The following is a 12,572-nucleotide window of genomic DNA, read 5'->3' on the forward strand; positions in this document are numbered from 1 at the left end:
CTCAGTTGATATTTCACATCCCCAGTCTGATAATACCAAGTGTTCTGAAAGGTAGGAAACAACAGGAACTCCTTTCACTATTAATGGGAGTATATGTTGGTGTATCGACTTTGGAGGACGATTTGGTCATAGAGATGATACCTCTCATCTACATGCTGTTCCTTTTGCAAATACGCTATGACCATTCCTAGGCATTCCTAGAGAATCTCTAGCACTTTTATAGAAGAGGCCCTTGCAGCAGTGTTTAAAGCAGCATTGTTTTCAATAGCAAAATCTTGGAAGCAATTTTATTAAGTCCCCATTAATAGGAAAATGTTGTATTTATATAATGGAATGCTATATAGTCAGGAAAATGAGTTTTCTAGGGGTACAAATCAACATGTATAAAACTCCACGACAAATTGTTGGTGAAAAAAGCAGGTTGCAAAAGAATACATACAGGATATGTATTTATAGACAATTTTAAACATGAAAAATAATGACGTGTTACCTAAGAATTCAAAAATGAGTAGTAAAATATGTATAAGGGAATGTGTGAGAATAATCAAGATCACATTCAGAATAGTAGCGGGTGAAGAAGGGAGATGGGATTGGCATACGTTTTGATTGTTTAGTAATTTTATGTAAATTGATAATGGATATAGAAGAGCTTATTGTATTTTTTTTACTTTTTGTATTAAATATGTCATAATATAATGTTTAAAAAATTAATCAAAAGACTGATTTAAACTGACTTAATACATATTTTTGTTTATCCAAAAAGCTATGACCTGAAAGCAGCCATGGGTATGCCTACCGCAGCCAAGCAAGGTGTTGCCCAAGTCACTGATTGAGAGACCTTTATTTTTCTTTTTAACTCTCCTTACTGTTACATGTCTTTCTCTTTAAACAAGAAAAACAGCCGAAAAGAAATTTTATTGCTTTGAATTTTATACGTTTTGAGAGTGGTACTTTCATAATATTTTTTATGAACCAGGGGGAGGATTGATTGGAAGAAAAGGCTACGTAGGCACACCAGGGAAAAATGACACAATGATGTGTGCAGTATATGGATGGACTGAAGAGATGGCTTTTTCTGGAACATCCACAGGAGACGTGTGTATCTGGAGAGACATCTTTCTTGTAAAGACAGTTAAAGCACATGATGGACCAGTGTTCAGTATGCATGCATTGGAAAAAGTAAGTAACCTAAATAAATTTTAAGTTAAACATAGTTTGATCATGGAGTGCAGAACATTTTCACAAGTACAGGGACACTACCTTTCTACTTAGCTGAGCTACCCAATAATAATATGTGAGCTAGAGTCTTCCTGACTGTATTTTATTCCTCTTTTCAAACTCCTGAACCCAGAGTGAAATAGGTCTGCTGTTATTAAAAAAAAGTTTAACTTAGTATTTATTAATCTTTTATTCTGAGTCAAAAATTGTTTAGGTACTTTATATGTTATCACCATATCCTGTGAGGTAGCTGTCATTATTTTTTAATAAATTTATTTGTTTTATTTGTTTATTTTTGGCTGTGTTGGGTCTTCGTTGCTGCGTGTGGGCTTTCTCTAGTTGTGGCGAGCGGGGGCTACTCTTCGTTGCAGTGCGCAGGCTTCTTATTGCGGTGGCTTCTCTTGTTGCAGAGCACAGGCTCTAGGCACGTGGGCTTCAGTAGTTGCAGCATGCAGGCTCAGTAGTTGTGGCTCACGGGCTCTGGAGCACAGGCTCAGTAGTTGTGGCACATGAGCTTAGTTGCTCCGCAGCATGTGGGATCTTCCCAGACCAGGGCTCAAACCCGTGTCGCCTGCATTGGCAGGCAGATTCTTAACCACTGAGCCACCAGGGAAGTCCCGTAGCTATTATTATTATCCCCTCTTTTTAAAGGATGGGATTATGAAGCCTCCAGGAGAAGGTGCTGAAAGTGGTAGAGCTACTTTATGGTTCTAAATTGCAAACTGTGTTTTTAAAGTCCTATTCTAAAAGTAGAATGTTTTGTGTCATGGTAAATATTTTTGCAAATTCTATGTTGATGTTTAAAAAAACATAATGGATTCTATGCTAATTTCTGTTTTTTTACAAGCTGTAACTTTTGGCTATAAATATTCTTTCCTCCAGAGTTTTTCAATATAAAAGAAGGTTATTATTTTTTAAATATTTAGATCTTCATTAACTTAAAACTTTTACTTTTGTAGGGATTCGTAACTGGAGGGAAAGATGGGGTAGTAGCTCTTTGGGATGACTCCTTTGAAAGATGTCTCAAGACCTATGCTATAAAAAGAGCTGCTTTGGCCCCAGGATCTAAAGGTGATTTGAGATTTTGAGATTTGTAGGAAAAAAGATTAATTGCTTATTAACATGGTGGGCACTGAGGTGGAGCACGTAGGGTATATTTTTCCTTCTTTACTAGACAGGCATCAGAGTTCAGTAAGAGAAGCGACTTAACTGGATGCCAGAATCATTGCTGTCCTTTCAAAATCCATTTTCAGTGATACGCATAGTAATATATAAACAAATACAAGATTATCAATGTTAATTTTTCAAAGAAAATCGCCATGTGAGTGTCACATTTTCCACCAGTCAGGGTATTGTTTTCAAACTTGGCCTTTTGTTTCATCTTAGTGTTTTGTTGACTCTCCCTCTCTAGCCTTGCAGGCCCTTCTTCCTTTACCCTTTCTCATGGTGCGTTAAGGCACTACAGCACTCTGTCTCTGGCCTCCAGGCCTTCCTGTATGCTGTCACTTTTGCCTAGAATTTTTCCTTTCTCCTCCCTCCTGCTTCCTCCAGTTTCTTGACCATATGCTCATTTTTCAGATCTCAAACACCGTTTCTTCTAGAATGATTCCTTACACTCCCATCCCCTCTCCCCCTCACAAAAGGTTGAATTCCCTTTTGTTCCATTTTCAATATGCTCCTCACACAAGGTCTGTTTTCCTCTTTGTGTGCTCTGTGAGGGCAGAAGCTTGGCTCTATCACGTTTACCAGTATATCTCTGAAGTCTGCCTAGGGTACAGTAAACATAAATGAATTAATCTTAAATCAAATTGAATTAAAATTACTAACCAGAATATTGTACATGCTCTAAGAGGGTCAGGAGGTGGATGAGGAGCAAATGTAAAAGGAAAATAAACGGCTGTCAGACTGGTAGTAGGGGATCTGGAATAATATAGAATCATGGAATTGTAGCATATAAATGGTACTTACTTTTGAGATTAGTAAATTGAATGGTTGGGGAAAATGTGGTACATTTATTAGAATACTTAAAATATAGGAGAAAGCAACCGTGTAACATGATTTGCATTGTCAAAATAGCATCATTGGCAATATATACACCCTTGTATTATAGTAACTTCATACCTAGAAGAACATCTCCGTTTAACATTTTAGGTCTTCTCTTGGAAGATAACCCATCTATACGTGCCATATCATTAGGACATGGTCATCTTTTAGTTGGTACAAAGAATGGTGAAATACTAGAAGTGGATAAAAGTGGCCCAATAACACTTCTGGTCCAGGTAATTTTAAATGTTAATATGCTTTCTTTTCCCTTTGTATACAGTTGATTCAATACATAAGAGCCAGAAGTTGGCAGTGGTGAAAAATAATGTTAAATTATTTAGGGAAATATTTGTTAATGTTAATATTTACAAAACATAAATTTAATCATAGTTAAATGAGTAGTATCTGTAAATAATATGCATATTATCATGTAGAATAATTGCCAATATTTTCAGTAATTTCTTATTGCAAAGCAAGAAACCAATGGAAAGAAAAGCCAGTTGTAATTAATTTAACCCAGTCCATTTATTTCATATTTAATTTTATTTCTTTGAAGTACATTTGTTGACCCTAAGGCAGTTGTTTTCCTATGAAACTCTTCAGTTTAGTTCATTCTTTCTCAAGTTTCTAACTTAGAAAAGTAAAAAATGAATGTACGCTAAAATTTTACTGCTGAAAACATTTATCCATGAAAATATGTTAGTGATTTTGAAAATCCAGAAGTACACACTTTGTGTGGCAGAAATATAACATAAAACAGCAGGATTAGCTAATCCTTAACATTTCCATCAGGAATGCTGTATTAATTTTTCAGGTTTACATTTCCTATGTATATTATGGTTTTTGATACTATAAAACACAGCAGGTGAAGTAGTATTTACTCTAATGAAAAATTGTCCTCATGCAACTCTGTATAGTAACACATTTTGGGTTTGCCTTTTACCCTGAAAAAGAATTATGTTCTTTCTTAATACAGACTGATTTCTTCTCCAACCCCCCACTTCACTCCTGTTAAGACACCAAAGAGCACATGTAGATGAGAACATTGCACATGCTTTAAGGTTAACATAATATCCTGATGTAACAAGGAGAATTTGTAAGCAAATAAAAAAACATTTTATATTAAATTAACTGTCAAACTTTCATGTATTACTCTTTAATTTCAGTCACATGATGTTCCTTTAAAGTAAAAAGATGTTAGAGTCATGGTGTTTAACGTATTTATGGTCTCTTGGAAAATATAAACACAAATACACTTTTACAGATGAATCCATAGATGGACCTATTCAAAAATACAAGTTCATAATTGTAAGAAGAGATTTTTAGAAGTCATAAATGACATTATTTTTTTAATATTTATTATAAAGTTTAAGATTTCACATATCTACTCTCTCCTAAATGTCAGGAACAAGACAGGATACCAGGTCTCACCATTACTGTCCAACATTGTATGTGAGGTCTTAGCCAGTCCAGTAAAACAAAACAAAACAGAAAACAATTAAAGGTGTACATGTTGGAAGCAAATGGATGACGCTGGATGGATATCAGTATTTGCGGATATTATAACCCTATGCCTTGAATATTCAAGAGAATAAACTGAAAAATTATTAGAGCTAATTAAAGAGTCCTACAAATTGCATATATGCAAAGTCAACATGTAAAAGTCAGTAGTATTTCTACATATCGCAATGATCAGCTAACACATATGACACAAAATGGTACTCACAAAGAAAACTATATAGTAACCAGAAATAAAGATGGCTAAAAATATGCAAGACGTGTGTTAAGAAAACTATAAAATTGTACTAAACGCATAAAAGTTGTAAATAAATTCTGTATGATCATAATCCATATCCTAATGAGATTTTTCACAAATTCTGGAAAGATTTTGTTTAATCATCTAGAAGAGAAACTATTCAAAAATAGTCAAGAAATTTTTGAGAAACTCTCTGTGCTAGAAATAAAGATAATATAAAACTATAGTAATTAAAAGTGCGGGAATGTATGTACATTAGAAGTGCATTCATGTATATACCAAAAAAAACCACGTACAACAATGTTTGTAGCAGCAGTATTCTGTGGATCAGTTTGGGGACTAGCGCCTCTTAACAATATTAAATCTTCTGATCCATGAACGTGGATCTCTCCATTTATTTAGATCTTCCTTAACTTTTTTCAACAATGTTCTATAGTTTTCAGTGTACATGTCTTGTAGTTATTTTGTTAAAATAACTTACCTCATATTACTTCTAATAGTTTTTTGGTGAATTTTTTAGGGTTTTCTGTATACTGTAAGAGATTATGTCATCTGCAAATAGAGATAGTTTTACTTCTCCCTTTCCAATCTGGATGCCTGTTATTTCCTTTTCTTACCTAATTATGCTGCCTGGAACTGCCAGTACTATGTTGAACAGAAGTAATGAGAGTAAAGATCCTTGTCTTGTTTCTGATTTTAGGGAGGAAGCATCCAGTCTTTTACCATTAAGTATAATGGTAACTGTGGATTTTTCATCTTTGCCCTTTATCAGGTTGAGGAATTACTCTTTTATTCCTAGTTTGTTGCTTATTTTTATCATAAAAGATTGTGTCACATATATATGGAATCTAAAAAAAAAAATGGTTCTGAAGAACCTAGAGACAGGACAGGAATAAAGAGGCAGACATAGAGAATGGACTTGAGGACACAGGGACGGGGAAGGGTAAGCTGGTACGAAGTGAGAGAGTGGCGTGGACGTGTATACACTACCAAATATAAAATAGATAGCTAGTGGGAAGCAGCCGCATAGTGCAGGGAGATCAGCTCGGTGCTTTGTGTCCACCTAGAGGGCTGGGATGAGGAGGGTGGGAGGGAGACGCAAGAGGGAGGAGATATGGGGATATATGTATATGTATAGCTGATTCACTTTGTTATACAGCAGCAACTAACACAACAACCTAAAGCAATTATACTCCAGTAAAGATGCTAAAAAAAAAAGATTGTGTCATTTGTCAAAAGCAATTAGTATATTGCATTAATTGATTTTGGGATTTTAAACCAACCTTTCATTCCTGGGACTAATCCCACTAGGTCATGGTATATAATTCTTTTTATATGTTGTTGGAATAAGTTTGCTAGTATTTTGTTGAGGATTTTAGCATCCATGTTTATAAGGGATATTGGTCTGTAGTTTTTTGTGATGTGTCTGGTTTTGGTATCAGGATAATATTGGCTCCATAAAATGATTTAGGAAGTATTCTGTCCTCTTTGATGGCCTCTTTCCCTAACCACATCCAGCTGTTAAACTCTATTAATTGCTCACTGATTACTCTATTGTTTCCAGCATTTTCCTGGAGAATAAATTCCTTTAGAGGCTAAACCAATCAAATTCAGGCTTCTTAAAAGGGACAGTTCCCTAGGTTACTGTTTGAGATTTGTTCTGAAGTCAAGCAGTCTCTTCCTGTTGTCTATGAGATTTTCCTGTTTTTCCTAGACAGACTAGCTGGCCTTCATTTTAGACATGTCCAGTGAGTCTGTCAGTTGCCTCCCAATTAACTTTCATAACAACCTCCATTGTTTTCAAGAGCACCTTTAGGCTTCAACTTTTCCACGTTGTAGTAAATGAAATCAGTTGCTTTGAAAAGAGGCTAGGAGCTGTTTTATGGCTTGCTTCTCTCTCTCTCCCGGAAAAATTTCTGATCCAGGGCTCTGTAGTTGAGGGTGAAAACAGTGGAATGCTTCCTTTTTCTGAGTGTCCGTTGCTTTAGATCTCAGTGCTCAGTTGGTGGGGAGGGAGCAAGTGGCCTCAGGTCTTCTTGAGTTGACATTGAGGCCCCAGTATTCTTACTGGCCACTGCACCTAAGATAGAGCCTCCGTCTCAGAATAGGGGGTGGATAGAAGGAGGGAGCTCCCACCTCGCAGCAGCAATCACCAAGAATTTAGCCTCAATAGCAGGTAGCTGGGGGAGGATGAGAAATGCTGACCCCTGCCCCTTCTGGGAAGAAAGCTCCCCTAGTGGCTGGGGAGAGAGACAACCCTTGTTCTTGGTTACATCAATCTGGTATGGAGTTTTCATGTCAGTGAGTGGGGAAGAGGGAGAAAAGGGGTGTCTCGGTTCAAATACAGCAAACTCACTGTTCTTACTGAATTTTAGCAGATTTTCTTGAGTAAATGTTTCTTCATTTGTTCTATTTCCTTGAAACCATTTCCAGAGACTTAATTTTTTTTTAATAATTTCTACCAGTTTCACTGGTGCACAGGTCTGCAGTACTCCCTTGCTTTGTCATGCAGGAAGTCCCTCCTGTATGACAATTATTAGCATTCCAGGGCAGCCAATTCCTATTTTCTCTGCATTAAATGTTGTAGGATTTTGAAGCTAATTTTCAGCAGCAACTTGATTATATTGTAACTGTGGAGATAAAACTGCTACGAAGTTATTTTAAGGTGTATTCCAAAGATAAAGAGAAAAGTTTTATTAGATTTATCTATTATTCATTATCCTATCATTATTATATATTATTGAATGTTGTCTTCAGTTTTCTTCTAAATACAAGTATCTTTAGGTTAAATTGATCTTAACTATGTTTTATTTACAGGGACACATGGAAGGAGAGGTGTGGGGTTTGGCTACACATCCTTATCTGCCCATCTGTGCTACTGTAAGTGATGATAAGACCTTAAGAATATGGGATCTCTCTCCTAGTCATTGTATGTTGGCTGTCCGGAAACTTAAAAAAGGTAAGTGCCTCTCAGACTTGAGCATAGATCAAATTGTCACAATTATTTAACCCTCACAAATGTAAGAAAGCAATAGTAAATATATAAAAAAGACTTAAAATATTTATTCTGTGTCTACTTGCTCATGATGGTATATGAAGAAAATTAATTATACCTGGTCTTTACTTTATGGGACCTACTATGATCATGCCTACGCTGAGTCAGTTTTTAATATCATTTTGGAAAAAAGAATATAGGATGAAAACAGAAGCTAAGTTTTCTACCCTTTATGACTATGGATTATATATAATTCAGAATCAGAAATCAGGAAGGCCTTAACTTAAAAAGGGGTAGCAGAGTTGAGAGGAGGATATTTTGGGATGAAACAGAACTGAACACATTTGTAGGAGGTAAATGAGGCTACCCTATCAATATAGAGTGACAGGAGCTTCAATTGTTGGAGCAAGACTGTTACTATTAACTTAGGCCAGATGAGGATACACAATAGCTTCAAATTTCTTTTTTTTTTTTTAACATCTTTATTGGGGTATAATTGCTTTACAGTGGTGTGTTAGTTTCTGCTTTATAACAAAGTGAATCAGTCATACATAAACACATGTTCCCATATGTCTTCCCTCTTGCGTCTCCCTCCCTCCCACCCTCCCTATCCCACCCGCTTCAAATTTCTTAGTAAAGTGGTAGGGAATATTATTTTATAGCATGAGGATATTGTAGGAGGAGCTCTGGCTGAAAAAGTTGGGAATTGTGACTGAAAGAAATGTGATAGCTTAAGCAGATGAAAGTAAGAATTGCTAGCAATGTAAAGACCAAGCTGAAGTTAGGTAACATGTTATAATTCAATCAGTTGATTTATTTTTGCTTCCTTATATTGACTTTTAAGTCAATAGAAGTCTATTCTCTTTTTCTAGTGCTGTTATTAAATATTTAACATATATGCTTAACTAAAAATCTGAAGTTAATCACAATCTCTGGAACTCTAGCGCTCTAGTCACTGTCCTTCCCTTTTTTTTCTTTTTTTTTTTGAGTTATTGATGTTCAACATTTTCATTCTCTGGGGTGTGTGTGTGTGTGTGTGTGTGTTGTATTCCTTTGTTTTTTTCTGAAAGACTAGGGAGAATTACCAGTGGTTGTGTACATGAACTTTCAGTGTGAAGGGTTATAGTAAGATTTCAAAACCACAGTCACACCTCTTTGTGCACAGAAAACCACTGTGTCAAAAGATTCTTTCCTTCCCAAGTCCATTGGAAGTCCTGACCAGTCAGATTTGGAACATACTTGTTTTTATTACCTATCAGATTTTCTTTCCTTTTTTAAATTGACATAGAACTTTACTTTAGTTTCAGGTGCACAACATATTGATCCAATATTTGTAAATACTGTGAAATGATCACCATAATAACATGACTACACATACTTACAAATTTTTTTTTATTGTGAGAAGAATTTTTTTTTTTTTTTTTTTTTTTTTTGGCAGTACACGGGCCTCTCACTGCTGTGGCCTCTCCCGCTGCGGAGCACAGGCTCCGGATGCGCAGGCCCAGCGGCCATGGCTCACGGGCCCAGCTGCTCTGCGGCATGTGGGATCCTCCCGGACCAGGCCACGAACCCATGTCCCCTGCATCGGCAGGCGGACCCTCAACCACTGTGCCACCAGGGAAGCCCGAGAAGAACTTTTAAGATCTACTCTCTCATCAGCTTCCAGCTATGCAATACTGTATTACTAACTGAAGTCACCATGCTGTACATTACATGTCTATGACTTCTTTACTTTATAGCTGGAAATTTGTACCTCTTGACCCCCTTCACCCATTTTGCCCACCCCCCACTGGCAACCACCAGTCTGTTCTCTGTATCTTTGAGCTTTTTTTTTTAGATTCCATATATAAGTGGGATATAGTATTTGTCTTTCTCTGTTTGATTTATTTCACTTAGCATAATGCCCTCAGTGCCCATCCATGTTGTTGCAAATGGCAAGAGTTTATTCTTTTTTATGGCTGAGTAATCTTACAGTGTGTATGTATGCATATATATGTATATACATACAGACATATCTATACCACATTTTCTTTATCCATTCATGCATTCGTGGACACGTGGGTTGTTTCCATATCTTGGCTATTGTAAATAATGCTGCAGTGAACATGAGGGTTGATATACCTTTTGACTTAGTGTTTTTGTTTTCTTCGGATAAATACCCAGGAGTGTAACTTTTTGAGGATCTCTGTTTGTTTTTTTAACCTCCCTTCAATTGGACATTATTATTGTTTCATGCAGTGTTTACTTAGATTTATCTATGCTTATGCATTTCTTTGTTCACCTTTTCTTCTTGTATCTCAAACTTTTTCTTTTGTCATTTTCTTCTAAAATACAGTTTTAGAATATCCATAATAAGGACTTGTTGGAAATTCTCTCATCTTCCTCTGGATGAACCAGTGGCATATAAGACTAGGACAGTGGGAGTGGTCTATTTCGGCAGGAGAAATATTTTATCACTGACATTGCAATTCTTTAAAAGCAAAAGAAATTTTATTCAGTTTTATTGTTTTAAAATTTTTGATTGGCAATATATTGCCCCTCGGGGGAACTGTTTCCACTGCCCTGCCCTTGGTATACTACTAGGCTGAACATGTTTTCATTTTTTACTCTCATTCTTGAATGCTAATTTAACTGCTTCTAGAGTTCTTGATTCAGAATTATTATTCCTATGGTTTCCATTGTTCTCTTTTACATCGTTCTGCAGTTCTGAGGTTTAATAACATTGTGCATGTATGTGGTTTATTATTTATTTATTCTATTTAGGATTTGTTGTGTTTCCTGAATCTTTGGACTTATATCAGACCAGAAAAAATGTCTACCAGTATTACTGGCTCCTTCTAGGAGTAGATCTTTATATTAGGTTGTAGAGAAAAGTCATGATTCTGTATTTTTGTTTTTAAATATTCTTCTATACTCACTTCATTTTTCCTTCATCATCATTAATTCAAGAGGAAGACAAGTGGATTTTCATAACCTTGAAGGGACATGTATGGTTCATAACCTTAAAGGGACATGCTGGTTGACGTAATTATAACAAAATACTGAAGTCATAGTGGTTTAAATATTATAAAACACAGTTATCTCTTTCAAACATTCAGTAAGTAAATACTGTTTTCTTCAGAAAATGAACATGCAAGGATTATGGTCCTGAGGCTTAACATTTTATAACTAAGACATTTTTTTATTTTATTTTTATTTTTGGCTGTGTTGGATCTTTGTTGGTACATGCGGGCTTTCTCTAGTTGCAGCGAGTGGGGGCTACTCTTCATTGTGGTGCTCAGGCTTCTCATTGTGGTAGCTTCTCTTGTTGCAGAGCATGGGCTCAAGGTGCACGGGCTTCAGTAGTTGCAGCACGCAGGCTCTAGAGTGCAGGCTCAGTAGCTGTGGCGCACAGGCTTAGTTGCTCCACGGCAGCGGCATGTGGGATCTTCCCGGACCAGGGCTTGAACCCGTGTCCCCTGCATTGGCAGGCGGATTCTTAACCATTGCACCACCAGGGAAGCCCTAAGTCGTTATAGTTAATATAAACTATCCTATGAAAATTTTGCCAAATTATCCAATTTTATGGTAACTAGTTATAGGATAACCAAAGTATAAATATGCAACATGAATTAATGTCTGAATTCTTAATGTGTATAAAGTCAGTATTTTCCAAATATTTGCTAGCCTTTGCACTTTTCTGTATAATGACATATTGGAAAATTCCTGTTAAAAACTCTTATTTATGACTTTAGCTTTTAACTATAATCAAACCTGAATTTTTTCCTCCACCCCCACCCCCCACTACTCTTGCAACCACTAATCTGTTCTCTGTATCAGTTCATGTACCTTTTGGCCATTTGTATGTCTTCTTTGAAAAAATGTCAGTTCGGATCTTTTGCTCATTTTTAAATCAATGTGGTTTTTTTGCTGTTGAGTTTTATGAGTTCTTTATTTATTTTGGATATTAGTCCCTTACCTGATATATAATTTGCAATTATTTTTCCAGTTCAGTAGGTTGCCTTTTCATTTTGTTGATGGTTTTCTTTCCTGTGCAGAAGCTTTATAGTTTGATGTAGTCCCACTTGTTTATTTTTGTTTTTGTTGTTCTTGCTTTTGCTGTCAGTCAAAAAATCATTGCCAAGATCTATGTCAAGGAGCTTAACACCTAAGTTTTCCTCTAGGAGTTCTGTGGTTTCATATCTTATATTCAAGTCTTCAGTCCGTATTGAGTTAATTTTTGTGTGTGGTATAAGATAGTGGTCCAGTTTCATTCTTTTGCATGTGGCTGTTCTAGTTTCCCCACACAGTTTATTGAAGAAGCTCTCCTTTCCCCATTGTACATTCTTGACTTCTTTTGTAAGTTAATTGACCATGTGCACATGGGTTTATTTCTGGGCTCTCTATTCTGTTCCAGTGATCTGTGCATCTGTTTTTATGCCAGTATCATACTGTTTTGATTACTATGGCTTTGTACTATAGTTTGAAATCAGGGAGTGTGACGCCTCCAGTTTTGTTCTTCTTTCTCAAGATTGCTTTGTCTACTCGGGGTATTTTGTAGTGCCATACAAATTGTAAGAT

At 36.1% G+C, this 12,572-nt stretch overlaps 1 protein-coding gene across 4 annotated transcripts in view; it reads left to right on the forward strand.

Annotated features, from left to right (window-relative positions):
- EML5 (EMAP like 5) overlaps positions 1-12,572 on the forward strand; it is a 162,643-nt gene that overhangs the window by 91,836 nt on the left and 58,235 nt on the right. For all 4 annotated transcript variants that reach the window (XM_019919245.3, XM_073800143.1, XM_019919251.3 and 1 more), the window contains exons 18-21: positions 977-1,179; positions 2,178-2,289; positions 3,370-3,497; positions 7,835-7,976. In XM_019919245.3, coding sequence (XP_019774804.1) covers positions 977-1,179; positions 2,178-2,289; positions 3,370-3,497; positions 7,835-7,976 — 585 coding nt within the window. The remainder of the gene's footprint in view (positions 1-976; positions 1,180-2,177; positions 2,290-3,369; positions 3,498-7,834; positions 7,977-12,572) is intronic.

Source organism: Tursiops truncatus, chromosome 2, assembly GCF_011762595.2.
Source record: "Tursiops truncatus isolate mTurTru1 chromosome 2, mTurTru1.mat.Y, whole genome shotgun sequence".
Classification (NCBI taxonomy): Eukaryota; Metazoa; Chordata; class Mammalia; order Artiodactyla; family Delphinidae; genus Tursiops; species Tursiops truncatus.